Source organism: Thamnophis sirtalis, unplaced genomic scaffold, assembly GCF_051295495.1.
Source record: "Thamnophis sirtalis isolate CommonGarterSnake01/CBP01778 unplaced genomic scaffold, rThaSir2_p1.2 scaffold_2, whole genome shotgun sequence".
In the NCBI taxonomy this organism is placed as follows: Eukaryota; Metazoa; Chordata; class Lepidosauria; order Squamata; family Natricidae; genus Thamnophis; species Thamnophis sirtalis.
Genome location: NW_028261382.1, coordinates 86764526 through 86782906, shown reverse-complemented (window position 1 = coordinate 86782906; position 18381 = coordinate 86764526). Strand labels below are relative to the sequence as shown.

The 18381-nt window shown below is 43.4% G+C and overlaps 1 protein-coding gene across 1 annotated transcript in view; it reads right to left on the bottom strand.

Moving 5' to 3' along the window:
- The window catches only part of ROBO4 (roundabout guidance receptor 4), a 69213-nt gene that overhangs the window by 32904 nt on the left and 17928 nt on the right, over positions 1-18381 (bottom strand). The window contains exons 6-15 of the mRNA XM_087706315.1: positions 17269-17396; positions 15346-15476; positions 14044-14263; positions 12742-12863; positions 10154-10325; positions 8692-8886; positions 8237-8279; positions 7126-7265; positions 5955-6290; positions 3196-3309 (exon numbers count right to left, since the gene is read on the bottom strand). Of these exons, the coding sequence (XP_087562441.1) occupies positions 3196-3309; positions 5955-6290; positions 7126-7265; positions 8237-8279; positions 8692-8886; positions 10154-10325; positions 12742-12863; positions 14044-14263; positions 15346-15476; positions 17269-17396 (1601 nt within the window). The remainder of the gene's footprint in view (positions 1-3195; positions 3310-5954; positions 6291-7125; positions 7266-8236; positions 8280-8691; positions 8887-10153; positions 10326-12741; positions 12864-14043; positions 14264-15345; positions 15477-17268; positions 17397-18381) is intronic.

Below are 18381 nucleotides of genomic sequence, written 5' to 3'. Positions count from 1 at the left end.
AAGCAAGTTCCCTGCGGCAGTCCAGAATTAGCCATTAAGCAAAATAAACATAAGCTTGGGGCACCACAGAGATTAGCTCTCCTGTCCTCAATTTTTTTTCCCCACTGCAATGCTCAGTTTCGGTTTTCAGCATTTATTGAGGGATGATAAATCATAATAGAAAAAGCCGTTTCTCTACAGGCAAAATCATATCGCGATATGGTCATAAAGAATCCAGGGTACCAGAATAAATAAATGCATTTGATGATTCTGAGTTTTAAATGATTTCTCCCTCCTCTCCCCACCTCCAAAAGAAGAATGAAAGAGGGGGGTGGGGGGAACCCTATCACCCCTTTCTATTAAAATATTTCCAGCTGGATCAAAGATGACCCTCCTATTTAAAAAAGAATTTGGGGAAAATCTGAGGTTTCAATGAATATCCAGTGATACTCTGCTGCTCTCTACTGGAATAGAAAGAGAGAGATGGGCATCAGCTTAGACGCATGAACCCAATAAGAAGAACGCTTACAAAAACAAGAAATGAGATGGCATTATTTTAAAAGTCTACCAAACCAATCCCACCACAATATCGTTACCTGGACTAGCCAACAGCTTTGCATATTTTCAGAATTTTTAAATCAGATTGCAAAGCGCCAAAGTCAGAGATAAACAGTAGGAAAAATAGAAGTGTGCCAAATATGACTTTTCTTTACAATTTTTTCCCCCCACTTAGATTTGGCTTGTCATGTCTGTAAAAGTTTTTTTAAAGCTTCGTTTTAAAATAGTGATTTGTTTTTTTTATATCCTGCCTTTATTTATTTTTTTAATAAACAATTTAAGATGTAGAATATATCTGACACTCCTCCTTCCTCCTACAAATCCCACAACACCGAGCCTATGAGGTGAGGTGGCCAGAGAGAGAGTAACTGGGCCAGGGTCACCCAGCCACCTTCTTTTGCCTAAGGCAGACTAGAACTCACACCCTCCTGGTAATTGGCCCATGATTGCCCAGTTGGCTTTCATGGCTAAGGTGGAACTAGAATTCACATTCTCCCAGTTTTTATCCTAATGTCTTAATCACTAGACTAAGCTATCATGCATATATGCATTTTCTTATCCCATACTCAGGCACACATATACATTACACATCCCAAATTTCTAGAACAAAGCATTAATCAATGTTGTTAAAACTAACATCAGTTACTGGGTAACTTAGAAATAAAGTTAACTGTTGTAACATATAGATTATGGTACATCATCTTGCAATATCAAGGGATTTTTAAAAAAATAGCAATAGCACTTAGACTTATATACCGCTTCATAGGGCTTTTAGCCCTCTCTAAGCGGTTTACAGAGTCAGCATATTGCCCCCAACAATTTGGGTCCTCATTTTACCCACCTCGGAAGGATGGAAGGCTGAGTCAACCTTGAGCTGGTGAGATCTGAACTGCCGAACTGCAGCTAGCAGTCAGCTGAAGTAGCCTGCAGTACTGCACTCTAACCACTGCACAACCCTCTTGTTTTAAGCTTGAAAACTGCATTGCCAGATTTTGGGGAAATATTTGGAAAGATAGTTGGGCTTCAGTTTGCATTTTGGTTCCTGTTGTGGCCCAGCAGGTGCTGTTGGAGCTGCCACCAGACTCCGACAGCGAGGGGCCCTCTGACTCGGCTCTGGAGGATGTGGAGGACCCTGGACAGGGTTCCGACTCCTAGCAGGGCGCAGAGAGACTGGTTGGCCACCAGGAGGCACCTGAGCCTTGGACCAGTGGGGAGGAGACAAGGGAGAGTGAGCCAGAGGCCAGCAGTGAGTTGTTCCTGGATGCACGCCATCAAAGAGCTACTAAGCATCAGGAACAATTATGCAATTACAGGAGGTGATTGCACTCAGCTGGTGGTCATTAGGCTCCTCTCCAGACTATAAAAGCTACTTGCGCACATGGCCCTCTTTGTAGAAGTCAATGCAGGATTGAATGTCGGAGGAGGGGGTCAGAACAGGTTCCCTAACTAAAACTAGGTTAGTGGCTCTGTTGCACCAATCAGAAATAGGGCTCATTGCACCGGCCTTCTCTCTGAATAGCTTTTCTGTAAAAAGTAGTCTTCCCCCCGCAGTAACCGGCTTGCCTCTGGAATACAAATTCCCTTCCATTTTTCCAGTCGGTGTATGGGAAAATGAAATATTGAAGACAATATTAAGGGCATGTCAGACTTTCTCTTTGAGCAGATTGGTTTCTGAAATACTAACTGCTTCTCTTCTCTCCTATTTGCCTCCACAGCTAGGCTTGTGATATTAAAAAGGAGGCCATTCTTTCAGCAGATGGAAAGAAGGAAAGAGGGGACAGAAAGGGGATAAGTAATTGCATGTGAACACAAAGATGACAGAAACTCGGCATGGCCAGCCTAGATTACATCTGTTGGGATCTAAGTGTTTAAAAAGATCTCACCTGGAAGAACCAAGTGTCTATTATACCTGACTAAGCAGCAGAGGACAATCACTTGAGCCAAGGACCATGTTAAATGCATTGTTCTCAGTCCCCACCATATTCGTCTTGCTTCTTCTTCCTATAAATCATGCTTGAAGAGGGTTCACCGACAAATGCGCGCTCGACAAAAGCGCACCGACAAAACCGCGGGGAGAAAAGCGTGAGTTTGAAATCACACCGACAAATGAGCACAGAAGCGCGCCGACAACAGCGCGCTGACAGAAGCGCGCTCTAAACCTAACCCTAAAGGTAACCGTAACCGTAATCCTAAACCTAATCCTGAACCTAACCCTAAACCTAACCCTAAACCAAACCCTAACCCTAACCCTAAACCTAACCCTAACCCTATCCCTAAACCTAACCCTATCCCTAACCCTAACCCTAACCCTAACCCTAACCCTAACCCTAACCCTAACCCTTACCCTTATCCTTACCCTAACCCTTACCTTAACTGTAATGGCGCTTCTGTCGGCGCACTTTTGTCGGCGCGATTTGGTGGGTGCGCTGTCAACGTCGCGGTTTTATCGCCGTGGTTTTGTTGCCGCGCTGTTGTCGGGCGCGCATTTGTCGGGTCACGCTTGAAGAGCACTCTGCCTAGCCTCCTATCCTACTGAAATCAGTTCAGATAAGTCATGGCAATGTCTTAGAAATCAAATGGTGGGTTCCAGTCCAACAAAATATCCTCAACTGATGGGGTCTTTGCCCCAAACCTTGAGGCAAACATTTCTTCTCTTACCATGGACTCTTTGATGCTTTCCAGAACTGACAACACTCCTTGGGCTGCTATGGTTGCTCCAGTCTGCTGAGAATCCAGATGGGGACATGGGTGTGCTGTGCACCTGTTGCAGCTCTGAAAGAGAAAGAGATTTTTATAGCAATAGCAGTAGACTTATATACCGCTTCATAGGGCTTTCAGCCCTCTCTAAGCGGTTTACAGAGAGTCAGCATATTGCCCCAACAATCTGGGTCCTCATTTTACCCACCTCGGAAGGATGGAAGGCTGAGTCAACCCTGAGCCGGTGGGATTTGAACCGCTGAACTGCTGATCTAGCAGTAGCTTGCAGTGCTGCATTTAACCACTGCGCCACCTTGGCTCTTTTATGGTAGTACGTGCCTGTCCGATCAACCTGAATTCATGGTGTTGCAATGATCGACCATTGGTGAAGCTAGGATGATCCAGATACTGAAGTTGTTACTTGTCCAGGAAGATACTCCAAGTCATAGATCTGAAGAATCAGAGGAAACTGCTGCCCATGAAACTGAAGATTTGGAGCCCACACCGGGTGACAGTCAGCCCTTTCCAGTGGGAGGAGCACGAGCTGCTTCAGCCAAATGGCATATGGCCCACCATAAAGGTGAAAAAGCCTTCGATGAAATGTAATGAGATGGGCAGCCTAGCCAGCCCTTGCAAACACATTCCTTGCAAATGTCAGGTAGTATGCATTTCAAGATTCCACCAAAGGACTCTGGAGATTTTGAGCATAAGAAATAAGAAATCATATCTATACAAACATGTAAGCAAATGCATGTTCCTGAGTAGGCATTTACACTTATGGGTCCTGCGTGTGCACAAATCTTACTTCCCTCGATTCATAAAACCACAGCTGGTGGCTAAAGGCTCTGACATGGTAGAAAGGACTACGAAGGCCAAAGCTGTAACAGGCTCCCCAGATAGGGATGCTCTTTGAGCTGCCAAGTTAATTTCCAAGTAACTCAGCCCTTGCTGTGTCCTTAACAGAGTGGATGCGCCGCTCTGCATCGCTCCTGGCAATTAGCAGCTGCAGCAAGCAAATGAGGCTTTCTATTACACTCCACAAAAGCCATGGCATTAAATCTGTAGCTGAACTTTGGAGATAATTCAATTAAGTCCCCTTGCAAAGAGGAAGGGTGAGTTTGGAGAGATGCTACAACCAAGGAGAATTCTTTTTTTTTTCCATTCCTTGGCTACCTGCAGGAAATCTCTTGACATTTAGATAGATGTCCTTATTCATTTTCATGATCTTGTGGGTGAAGGCAGCAATCAGTGAAGGCACCTCTGACTTTTTGAGTTGGACAAGACCTCTCACAGACTCGTAACTGATTCAAGAAGTGAAAGGACAGGAAGCAGATAATGAGGACTTCATTTCCACAATGGAGAAATGCATAGTGTATAGGAATCCCTCCAGAGGTGGGTTCCTACCAGTTCGCACCTATTCGGTAGAACCGGTTCATCAAATCTACCGAACTGGTTAGAAGAGGTTCCACCAGTGGACCTGGAAAGCAGGCCAGACCTACAGAAGAGGTTCCAAAATTTTTTGAAACCCACCACTGGTCCTTGGATATGATTATTCTGCACTATTGTGCTCATATTTATAAAACTCAGTGCCTCTGTGAAAGGTAAGGATGACTATTGCGTTTGTGGTGCAATCAGAACATTGCGTGTGTTGAAGTTGTTTTAATGCAAACCAAAGATGCCTTTTAAAAAACAAGTTTACATCATATTCTTATGCATGCCAGTGCTGTGTGTGAGGTAATTTAAGGTGGTTCTGACAAGTGTCGTCGGCATCTTTATATCCGGTCACATGGGCGGCAAGCCACTCCTATCCGGTCACATGGGTGGCAAGCCACTCCCACAAAGGAGGCCACATCCACAGAGTAGGTTCGAACAATTTTTGAAACCCACCACTGCATCCCTTCCACAAAGATCTGCATTGGCACCAAAGCTTTTTCACTTGTTTGGACTTGGATAGCTGAAATAATTACGTTGCAGATGATATTAACTTATTTGGGGCAGTAAAAGAGAAGAGAAAGAATGCAGAGAGCTCCCAAAGGGATTGAAAATGGCTGATTAGTACAATGCAATGCAAAGTCACGGACATTTGAGAGAGAGAAAACTCAATTTCAGATGCATACTAATGGAATCTAAGGTGGCAACAGTGATTGGTCACCAAAAAGGTCTTGGAGTTATGGTGTAGAAGTAACTCCAGATGACAATTCAATAGCCTTGGTGGGGAAGGAAACAAGTCCATTTCACTCTAGGAATCCTTAAGAAGGAAATTGAGATAACTGGCCTTCTATAATACTATGACAAGATTGCAGCCGGAATGACATTTCTGGTCATTACACCTCAAAAATGATATTGTAGAGCCTGACAGGATACAGAAAAAGACCATTAAGGCTTATTTTGGGCTGCAGCAAGTCTTCCATGAGGTAATACTGTAGCATTAAGTCTCTAGATTAAAAATGATGTTAACCGTATATAAAACCCTACATGACATGAAATGATGGAGAGAGATACATTTTAGAATCTGGGATCATCTCCTGAATCTGAACTTGCAAAATCTGGACTGCTTTTTTTTTTTTTTTTTTTAATGTTTATTCATTTGCGGAATTTGTATATTCCATCATTATAGTTTATAGAGGAAGTGATGGATATCAACTTTGGTTTCTTTCAAAGAAGCTTTTAATAAAGCTTAGTTACATGTTCACTTATTTGGGGAAGGGGCTTTGCCTTACCCTTTTTGTCATATTTGACCCAGGATCCTCTGATGGTACGATTTGGAGACAGGGAACCAGCTGCCTTCCATGGCCCTTGTTGTGTTCTTCCTTGGCCACTAGCACGATCAGTCCTCAGGTTCTGGCTGCCATGAGACATGAGCTCACCAGCTTGTGTTAACGCCATACTTTTTAGGTTAGGATTGGAAAGGTATGGCAAAGAACTGTAGAAGGCCTTGAGATCTTTTGCGGGAAGGTTCATGCGGAAAGCTCCATATGGGCTACTGTTGCTGCTATCGGGCACCAAAGGAACAGTCTGGATTCGTGACCCTTGACTCTGCCTATCAAAGGACACTGCTGTGGCAATGAAGACACAAAAGGCAAAAAGAGATGCATGTGATTTTCTGACTTTACAGTCAAATCCCTACAGTAGTGAACAACTAATTGGCAGGATTGGTAAGGCCTAATTCACACTGCATAAGAAAGAAGAAAGAGGGGGGGAGGAGGAGGAGGAAGAAGAAGGAGGAGGAGGAGGAGAAGAGGAAGAAGGAAGAAGGAAGAAGGAAGAAGGAAGAAGGAAGAAGGAAGAAGGAAGAAGGAAGAAGGAAGAAGGAAGAAGGAAGAAGGAAGAAGAAACATTAAAATAGATTTGCTTCATGTAAATATTGTTTATTTTCTTGAAAACCACATATCAATTTATTCATTTTTATAGGAAGATGCTGGTGCAAAAGGAGTCACAGGATGTGCATTTCCAACCTCTTCCATCTCCTTTTTGGAGAAAGGATCTCCTTCCTCCACTTTGAGGGATTACGCAAGAAAAACAGAGGAAGATACTTTTCCTATACCCTGGACAGCATCCAGCCCATTGGGGTAGCATGCTGGAAAGAAGGCCACAGCTTCTGCAAGGTTTAGCTCCCCAGTCCTGTTCTAGATTGAGTTCCAATAGGCCATCTTTTGCATGAAGTGTTGTATAAAAGAGTTACCCAAGTCATATAAAAGGTAATTTGCCTTGCACACTAAACCTATTACTGGCTTTATCTTGCTTTTCTTGAATTTTGTATGCACATTCTTTGATTTTATCTGGACCTCCATAAACTACCCCCACAAGGTTAATTAAAAGGCAGTGAACTATAATAAAGATAGAAACAAGACTTTCAACTGGGCCATGAATGAAGGAGAAAAAAATGTATACTAGATTTGTGGAATTCTTGGCTGTCTTTGGATTCCATCCACAGAAGTTGGCTACTGAGGCTGCTGCTGGTACTGTAATTCTTGGAACCAGATGTGGATTTCCATGTATTTGAAAGCCAAGGAGAATCACTGGAGTCTATCCTGTAGTCAAGGGGAAAACACATATAACTTCATTTACATGGTTCAGGATGATAGCTTTGAGAGTTATTTTTTGCCCAGCCAAAGGAAAATAACCTAACACCAGATCATCCTGTTACCAAAATAAGAGACAGATGTAAACCAAAATAAGAGACAGATGTAAACCAGGATTCCTGTCCCCAAGAGACTACTCTCTAGCAGGTTGAATAGCAGGGGAGAAGAAACATACACAAAAATTCAACAATAGTTTTACTGTAAGCAAGGCAGACATTGATAAACATTTGTGTTTCCTTTCCAATTCATCCTCTCCTTAAACTTTTCCCTGGCAGATTAGATTTTTTTTAAAAAAAACAACAGTTAAACAAATGCACAAGAACCCAGAAACTTCTAAAAAATAGTTTTACTAAGGAAAAATCTAATAAATCATTATGATAGAATTCCAGCAGCTACTGCTTAGCTGCTGGAATTCTATCACAATGACTTCGAGGATTTTCTTCAGTAAAACTACTTTTTAGAAAGTCTCTGGATTCTTGTGCATTTGTTTATCTGTTTCTTATCTAGCCTGCCGGGGAGAAATTTGACAAGAGGATGAGTCATGAAATTAAATACCGTGTTTTCCATCAGTAGTTGGCCATAAACATCTGCAGTATTTCTTTATGTATGTCCAGTTATTTATGTGAAATTATAAAAGTGTATGACATCCGTTTTAACACTCAAGTTACATTGGTTAATAGCAAAAGTTTTCTAGTTATATTATTTGGGTGAATTCTCATAATTTTACACAGACTTCACTTTACAAAAACAGAAAGCAAAAGAATTAGAACATTGTCTTTGCCACAAAACTGGGCCAGCCATAACTCACTCCAGCCCTCCCTCTTAATAGCATCGTGCATTCTTTTGACATTTAACCCCAAGAATAAATATTCAGAAAGAAACAAGCATCCTGGATCCTTACAATTCCAGCTATCTCTCACCTGTGTTTGATGATGGTGTCATCGCTTGCATTCCTGTACAGTCCTGGAAAGAAGAAAGCGTAGAGTAAGATGCTGGGGATCCCCTGTTCTTATTAACAGTCTGTTTACAATGTTTGTGTCGTGGTTGACAACAGCACCCTCTGCTATTCTGAATAAACCCTCTTTTTCAGGAATAAGCAAGTTTTTATCTGCAGGCCAACCATACGTTTCCTCCAGTGGCACCACTTATGCAGAGAGAGGTAATTATTCAAGGGATTTCAGAAAACAACAGGCATTGGTGGGACATTTAATCCTTTCTTTGTACTCCTGACTGCAGATAATCCTCCATTGCTTTTAAGTGGCATTTTCCCCCCTTCTATGGTTCCAAAGGCATCTACAGAAATGCTAAATCTTTGACCGACCTTTGTGAGCTATGATTGTGTTGTCTGGACACCGCCAAGGGCAGCCTCTCTTACCTTCTCCAAGGGCGTAGCGTCTTCCGCCACCAAACTGCCTGGCTTGTTGCTGGCAGACATAAACCGCCAGCACCATCAACATGATCCAGAGTGCCGAACCTATGCTGGCAATGAAGACGGGCTGACGCACTACTTCCAGCATGTAGTTAGCTGACAGAAAGTCCGAACTCTTCGCCATCTTCTCCACTATGGGGTCTGGAATGAAATGCATGCAGGTGACGGAACAGCATGACTCTGAATGCACATCCTGAAGAAGGTGTAGGTTCTAGGACCCTCAACATGCATGCTGAAGACTAAGAACCCATGCAAGAATACTCTAGTTGCATGATAGCAAGCCTATGGCACTCGTGCCACAGCTGGCACATGGAGCCGTATCTGCTGGTACACCAGCTGTCAACTCCAGTGTGTGTGTGCATATGCCAACCAGCCAGTGGTGGGTTTCAAAAAAAAATTCGAACCTACTCTGTGGGTGTGGCCTCTTTTGTGGGGGTGGCCTGCCGGCCATGTGTTTTCTTTCTTTCTTTCTTTCTTTCTTTCTTTCTTTCTTTCTTTCTTTCTTTCTTTCTTTCTCTCTCTCTCTCTCTCTCTCTCTCTCTCTCTCTCTCTTTCCTTCCTTTTGTCTCTCTGTCCCTTTTTCCTTTTTTTCTTTCATCTCTCTCTCACACTTTTTCTTTCTTTTTTTCTTTCTTTCTTTCTTTCTTTCTTTCTTCCTTTCTCTTTCTCTTTCTCTCTCTGTGTGAGTCTGTGTGTGTTTGTGTGTGTGTGTGTGTGTGTGTGTGTCAGTGGAGGGTTTCAAAAAATTTTGGAAGCTCTTCTGTAGGTGTGGCCTGCTTTCCGGGTCCACTGATGGAACCTCTTCTAACCAGTTCGGTAGATTTGACGAACCGGTTCGACCGAACTGGTGAGAACTGGTAGGAGGCCCACCTCTGCAACCAGCTGACTTGTGACTTTCTAGAGGGCTGGGGGAGGCCATTTTCACACTCCCCAGGCTTCAGGAAAGTTTCTGGAGGCTGGGGAGGGCGAAAAACAGGCACAATGGCCCAACCGAAGTTCAGAAACGATCTGTTTCTGGCTTCTGGAGGGCCTGCGGAGGGCCAGGAGAGGCCGTTTTCACCCTCCCCAGACCTCAACAAAACCTCCGGAGCCTGAGGAAGGATCATGTGCACATATGCAGGGGGGCGTCATACACACATGTGCAGGTGGGCGGGGAGATTGAATTGGTGTGAGCATACGTGTGTGCGTGATAGCGCGCGCACCATGGGTGGGTTCCTGCCATTTCATATTAGCATCACATCTGCCATTGCACTAAGATATTAAAATGGAGCCTCTGCAATCAAAAGGATGCCTTCAAAGGGTGCCCCACCATACAAACACTACTGTAAAATAGGAAACGTGTAAGGAGACAATTTCCGAAATATAGTTATCTATGTCTCAAGGAATGACAAAAATCACCACTTCTGACCTGCAGTGCCACATACAGGATGGCTAGCTACTCCAACACCTGCTCCATTGATGGCGGCTACCTTCACACAGTATTTATGCCCATTTGGGAGTCCTGTTGTTTCCAGACTATGCGTGTCTCCATCTACTGTCCTGTTAAATCCTGGATGTGTTTCATTGCCAAGGAACCAGACCTGGGTGGGGAAAGTAAGAGATAAAGGCTGCTCTCCTGGATTACATAAAGCAAGTTATTTTCTGCAAAACTGAAGAACGGTGGTCCTTAAATCTCTGGGAGGCCAAAAGTTGCTGAAACAGTCTAACAGCTCCATTCAATCGGACAAATAGTGAGGAAATAGTTGGAGCTCCTCATTTTTGGAGTAATATCAGATTCTTCCTGCTTAGCAAATAGAAGCCAAGCTAGCAATAGCAATAGCAATAGCAGTTAGACTTATATACCGCTTCATAGGGCTTTCAGCCCTCTCTAAGCGGTTTACAGAGTCAGCATATCGCCCCCACATTCTGGGTCCTCATTTCACCCACCTCGGAAGGATGGAAGGCTGAGTCAACCTTGAGCCGGTGAGATTTGAACCACTGAACTGCAGGTAACAGTCAGCTGAAGTGGCCTGCAGTACTGCACCCTAACCACTGCGCCACCTCAGCTCTCAAACAAATTTAACGCTTGAAAGGGAATGTTGTTATCAGAATGGGACAACTCCCTGCAACCCAATCGCCATGGGATAACTCACCATAGGACAATTTAACGATTTGGTTTAATTCGCTAGAATAAATAAAATGTAATATTTTAATTGTTGTCATTCACGTTTCATTCTGTCCGTCCTTTTGCATCCTTTCTTTAATCATTCTATTCCACCATTTCTTTGATATTAGTGTAACTCTTGTTCCCGCACTGAGTTGTCCCAGGGTCAGTTGGCTGTGGCAAGTTGGTTGTGATGAGTTGGCCACAGTTTAGGTATAGGTTTATTAGATTTATATGCCTCCCTTCTCCCAAGGACTCAGGGCAGTGTACAACATTAAAAGAAACACATAATACAAAAGTTAAAAAAAATTAAATAGACTATCCCAAACCCAATTAAAATTGACAATGACATTTTTTTAAAAAAAATGAATTAAAATTAACAGTGATCAATAATTTATTTTGTTTTGTTCAGGCCAGGCTGGCTTGCTGGAAAAGCCAACTTTTTAGGATGCGTCGGAAGGACCAGAGGTCGGGGATTATACGAAGCTCCTGGGGCAGCTCATTCCAGAGGGAAGGGGCTCCCACAGAGAAGGCTCTCCCCCTGAGGGTCGCTAGCCGACACTGTCTGGCCGATGAATTATCATACACTATATTGCCAAAAGTATTCGCTCACCCATCCACATAATCAGACTCAGTTGTTGGTAGGAATATAATTCTAACGGTTGGGTTGGCAATATATAAACCATGTAACAATGTTGTACCTGTTTCTTTAAACCATACTGTAAAATGTGATTGGTTGCTGTTTTCCTCAATCGGCCATAAGAGGGAGCCAGAATGACTGTTAGCTCTCTCTGTTTGTTAGATGCTGGGCTCATCTGGAAGTGCCGTGAGCTATTGTAAGTTTTTGCAACTGTTAGCAAACTTAGTGTACCGGGCTAATTATATGATTACTGGACTATGTTATTTGGATTATCCCTTAACTGAAAGACATTGATGACTGACTGTCTTATCCGTGTATGACTTGGACTGTTTGATGGACTCTGATACCTCTATTTCCATGAAAGTAAAAGCCAATTTAAACTGCAGTGTCTATATGCTGGTTTGTGTTTTCTCCACCACAACTCTCACAACGCTTCACTGAACGTACTCACTCTCCCAACGGGGAGCTTGCCTAACACTGGTTATGGGCCCAGAGTGTACCAGACGTAGCTGAAGGAAGAGTTGGTGTTGATAGAGCCGAGGTGGCGCAGTGGTTAAATGCAGCACTGCAGGCTACTTCAGCTGACTGCAGTTCTGCAGTTCGGCTGTTCAAATCTCACCGGCTCAGGGTTGACTCAGCCTTCCATCCTTCCGAGGTGGGTAAAATGAGGACCCGGATTGTTGTTGGGGGCAGTATGCTGACTCTGTAAACCGCTTAGAGAGGGCTGAAAGCCCTATGAAGCGGTATATAAGTCTAACTGCTATTGTTATTGCTATTGCTACCGCATACAGACAGCTGTTTATTTAGTGATTGCACTATCCTGGAGAAGATGACGAGTGACCCATCAACAAGTCTATCTATGATAACCCGGTTGGATGGAACAAATTATGTTTCCTGGTCTATGAAATGCGGTCTACTCCTGTGTAGGGAAGGTTTATGGGATGCTGTACAGAATCCACTGGATGTAACTGCTTGGAATCCAGAGCGAATACTTTTGGCAATATAGTGTAGATCCGTATGGCCTACTTTATATGTATAACTACACAGAGCAAAGCAAAAAAGAAGCCAACAACCAATCTTGCCTTCCTTCCTATAAAGACGTTCATGGTCAAGATTCCAAGCCCTCCACTCCTTAACATCTTTTGCAAGCAACATCTGAGGTTGCTTCCATCCTTCCAACATCTCCTTAGTGTCCAATAACTAAACACCATACCTGATAAGCCTTAATGATGCCATTGTGGGCATCTGGTGGAGGGGGCTCCCAATGAAGGATCACAGTGCTATTCCCACCTCTGGACACGGTGATACTGATGATTTGTGGAGCAGCGCTTGGCACTAAGGAAAAGAGACAGCACTAGTTGGAAAGTGTATGGATATTCTCAATCATCCAGGTTCATGGTTGCCCCGAAGGTGCTTTTCCAAAAGGCAGCTTTTCCCTTGAATACATTTCACTTCTCATCTAAGAAGCTTCTTGAATGAGAAGTGGAAGGTTTTCAAGGAAAAACAGAAAAAAGAAAGTCCCGTTGCCTTTAAAAACATTTAGCAGAAGCAAGACCACATATCCCTTCAGCTGTTTGGCAACACAGCAGAGGTGGGTTCCTACCAGTTCGCACCAGTTCGGTAGAACCGGTTCGTCAAATCTACCAAACCGGTTAGAAGAGGTTCCACCAGTTGACCCAGAAAGCAGGCCACACCTACAGAAGAGGTTCCAAAATTTTTTGAAACCCACCACTGTTTTACACACACACACACACACACACACAGAGAGAGAGAGAGAGAGAGAGAGAGAGAGAGAGAGAGACTCACACAGAGAGATAAAGAGAAAGAGAAAGAAAGAAAGAAAGAAAGAGAGAGAGAAAGAAAGAAAGAAAGAAAGAAAGAAAGAAAGAAAGAAAGAAAGAAAGAAAGAAAGAAAGAAGAAAAAAGAAAGAAAAAGTGAGAGGGAGATGAAAGAAAAAAAGGAAAAAGGGACAGAGAGACAAAAGGAAGGAAAAGAGAGAGAGAGAGAGAGAGAAAACACATGGCTGGCAAGCCACTCCCACTAGGTCACATGGCCGGCAAGCCACTCCCACAAAGGAGGCCACACCCACAGAGTAGGTTCGAAAATTTTTTGAAACCCACCACTGCGATACAGGACTCGTCCATCCATTATTTCATGTCTATTATGACACTCCTGGTCTCTTCAACCACCCAAGGCTTCTCCAAGAGATCCAGAAGAAAAGGTGAAGAAGTTTCAGATCATTTTTGCCCATAAGAAGGATAAGCTCCCACACCCTCCCCCCCAAAAATATCTAGCTCTTCAACATCCCACTCAAGGCCACCTGAAGAAAAACAAAGCCAAATAAAAGCAGGGGGAAAGAAAAGGAGGAGAAAAAGAAAGCAAATGAACCCACAGCTTTGAAGTCGGGGCTCTGATTTCCTTCCAAAATTTAGTACAGTTTTTAGTCTAGAGAGATTTCCCTGCTTGGTATTAAATTAACAATGCCAGTCAAAACATGGTGATAGGTTTTTGCACCTTCCTCTGGGATGTACAGTTGTCTCACGTTGCTGTCGGTGCCGTGGATCTTCCCCAAATACGGTCGCACCTTGAACTCATACTTGTAACCTCTTTCAAGTCCAGGAATAATCGTCTGTTGGTCTCTTGCGACATCCCATTCAGCCCAGTGCATTTTTGTGGGGAGCAGAGAATGATAGAATACCTTGTAAGCCTCTATGGGCCGGGAAGCTGGGGTGACCTTCAAGCAATATAGTAATTGGAAATGTGCTTTAGTGGATTCCTTCTGGATAGAAAGAGCATTTTTAAATATTGCAAGCCACTTAGAGTCACCATGTAAATGGGAGGGAGGGAGGGAGGGAGGGAGGGAGGAAAGAAGGAAAGAAAGAAGGAAGGAAAGAAGGAAGGAAAGAAGGAAGGAAGGAAGGAAGGAAGGAAGGAAGGAAGGAAGGAAGGAAGGAAGGAAGGAAGGGAGGGAGGGAGGGAGGGAGGGAAGGAATGGATGGGGAAGGGAAGAGAAGGGAGTTTGTACAGGCAAAGGAGGGTTTTGCTGAGCAAGAAATGAAAGCAAAATGGGAGCTAAACTCATCCAGAATGTTCACCCTAGTTTTGAATTATGTAACATTTGGAATGTTAGCCCAAAGTTTTGAATTTCAAATTTGATTTGGGGCCAATATTGTTTGACGCAGAAGCTTGTTAAAAAAAATTCAATAAATAAAATGATTCAAAACCCTTTGAAATAAAAAAAGTGGTGATGAAGAACACTTTAAAATAAAGAAAGTAAAATGGAGAATATAAAGTGAATTATTGCAAGCAAGAGCTATGAGGATTTGCCCAATTAGGATTACAATTATTATTGCAGTTTTGAATCTAACTGGTCTCTGAAGTGGATGAATAATATATTTGTTTGGGGAGACTCCTATCCTGCCAAGCTGGAATTCATTCTTTTTGAAACGATTCCTGTGAATCCAAGACCATCTCTCGGTCTCTCTCCCTCCTTCCCCCTCTCTTTTGCATTCTGATTTTTAGATCTTGCTTTAAAATTATTTGCTTATTGTTTTTGCCTGCTTTGGGCTACATCACTCTTCTTAGGAACTATTGCTCTGCTTCTCATTTCTAACCTTCTGACCATGCCTGGTTCCTGCCATTACTTTGTTGTTTATAAATGAACCCACCAACCTAAAAATAGTTGGAGTACATTTTATTTACAGAAACAGTTGTGTTAATTAAAGTCATTCTAAATCAGAGGTCCTCGTCATCAGGAATATTTAAATTCTGATCTATTATCACTTCTCAAGTCACCCTTTGGTATTTCTAACTCACCTTCCAATGCAGGTGGGCAGCTGGAGCAGACGGGACAATGGTCACATTTACTAGGCAAACTATGATATCCATCAGTTCCTTTGCAACATCTTTTGGCCTGTTCCATTCCTTCTGCCTGGTATCTAGTGGATCTAAAGGGCAGAAAAGGAACCCAAAATATACATGTGAACCTCAACTTTAAAGTACTTGAAGGACATCCTAAAGGTTTTGTTTTTCAAAAGGAAACTGGACTTTCTTTGTTTTTTTCCTTGAAGAAAAAAAGAAAACAATTCTTGGACTCATTGACGACTACAAGGAGTATAAATCCTTCCATTCTCCACCATCCAGTCAAAACTGAAGAAGCTTCTTGGATGAAAAGAGAAGCCTCTCCAAGAAAAACAAACAAACAAAGGAAGTCCACTTGCCTTTTGAAAAATCACATTTGGGACAACCATAACCTGTGCGACTGAGAATATCCATAGATACCTGTTGTGGCCCAGCAGGAGCCATTGGAGCTACTGCCAGACTCTGACAGTGAGGGGCCCTATGAGTCGGCCCTGGAGGATGTGGAGAACTCTGGGTTCCGACTCCAAGCAGGGCACAGAGAGACTGGTTGGCCACCGGGAGGCACCTGAGCCTTGGACCAGTGGCAGGGGTGGGTTTCTCGCCCCGTTCCAACCGGTTCAGTTGGAACGGGGCCGGCGGCATCCTCGTGCACGCGCGCGGTGCACGTGTGCGTACTAGCATCTGTGCGATGCTCCAGCTGCTCCTGGACGATCGCACAGGTGCTGTATGCGTCCTGCGCATGCGTGGAAGCGCAGAACTCGTCAAAACCAGGTAAGGACTGCGGGCGGGCGGGCACGCCCTTCGCCGTTCCCGGAAGTTACTTACTTCCGGGTTCGGCGACCAACCGGTTCGCAGGGACCGCCGCGAACCGGTTGAAACCCACCCCTGACCAGTGGGGAGGAGACAAGGGAGAGTGATCCAGAAACCAGCAGTGAGTTGTTCCTGGATGCACACCATCGAAGAGCTACCCGTGTCAAGAATAATTACGCAATTATAGGAGGTAATTGTGCTCAGCTGGTGGTCATTAGGCTCCTCTCCAGACTATAAAAGCTACTTGTGCACACGGCCCTCTTTGCAGAAGTCAACGCAGGATTGAATGTCGGAGGACAGTACTGTGAGCTTGGCAGGATGGATTGCTGACAAGCCTTATCTGTGTTTATTGCTGCCAAGTCTTGTCTGAGTTGCTGCCAAGGTCCTTATCTGTTTGCTATGCTTGGCTTTCAGCCACCGAGGTTTTGGTGTTTTGCTAATTAAAGTACATTCCAGTTAAGCTTGTCTCGGCATTCGTTACTGGATGGAGGAGGGGGTCAGAACAGATACCTAACAGAGAATGATACCAATAGTTTCCTTGTATTTGGATGTGACCTGGCCTTAATTTAGTGGACAGTAGTCACCCTAGGACAACGCGAAGCATTTAATCTAATTCCATATGGTCCATTGCCTACTTTTAACAACCTCACCCCCCACCTACCCCTACCCAACTCTTGTAAAAGCTCTTTGTCCTCTTCTTCCCCCGTGCTCATTATACAGCTTTTAACAGATCACCCTTAAATAATCTGTATATCCCTGCTCTGGAGGAATTAATTGGGGAGTTAAGTCATCATTTAGTGGTTCATCTGGGGGAGAAAACAATGTTAGCTTTTTTATTGTAGCTGAAAAATAATCTTCTTGTGGGATAAGGGGTTGTTATTCTAAGAACAAAATAGTGGATTTTGGTAAGTGCTTGTGAAGGATAACTCAGGCATTTAGTCATTAGATCAGATTAACAGAGTTAGGAGGGACCTTGTAGGTCATCTAATCCAACTCCCTGCCCAAGCAGTCAACAAAGACCTTCTTCTTTTTCTCCCCCTTGCTGGTCTTGTAGAGAAAGTTGCTCACCTTCCACAGTTAAAGTTGCCTTGGCAAAGATGGTCCCTCCGTGGCTGTGAGCAGCACAGATATATTTCCCAGCATCACACATTGTAAGATGGTGAATTTGAAGGACATTTTCTTGGTCTACTTCATACCTGCGAGGAAAAGTCCAGAATTCTCAGCTGGCCACAATGACCTTATTTATATGACAACAAAATAAGCCAGAACTGGTTTTCTCTCCTTCCTAGGAATATGTCCAAAATGATACATTTTGTGATTCTCCCCCATTCCTAGGAATGCTTTAAGAAAACAGATAATGCATTGAATGGCAATATTATTTGGTCCACCATGAATATGCCAGCTATCAAACTTCACTGGACATATCTTTGTGTGTGTGTGTGTGTGTGTGTGTGTGTGTGTGTGTGTGTGTGTTATATTTGTGCTGATAAATAAATAAAGGGAGACTAGTATAGATCTATTTCAAGCTATTTAGCTCTCATCAGCTAGCCATACCCTTACTGGGAATCGAGCCTGTGCTGTATTGCCTCTAAGGCAGATGATCTTCCTCCCATATATGGGCATACGGGGGTTGTAAAATCTAAATAGATACCTTTCACATTGAGCCTGTGCTGTATTGCCTCTAAGGCAGATGTGTTAACCATTGAGCCACAGAGCTCGACTCCTTATCAGCCAGCCAGGGTGAAAGGTATCTATTTAGATTTTACAACCCCTGGTATGCCCAAATATGGGAGGAAGATCATCTGCCTTAGAGGCAATACAGCACAGGCTCGATTCCCAGTAAGTGTATGGCTAGCTGATGAGAGCTAAATAGCTTGAAATAGATCTATACTAGTCTCCCTTTATTTATTTATCAGCACAAATATAACAAATGTAATAAAAAGGCAACAGTTAAAAAAAATATTGGGTTCTGTCTGGATGGTCTCTTGTGATGAGCAGAAGGACGGAGAATGGAAGTAGTGATCTTCCTCCCATATTTGGGCATACCGGGGGTTGTAAAATATATATATGATATATGATATATGCATGATATAGAATTTAGCAATAGCACTTAGGCTAATATATCACCCCATGGAACTTAACAGCACTCTTTGGGGTGGTTTACAATGTAGAAGCATTATT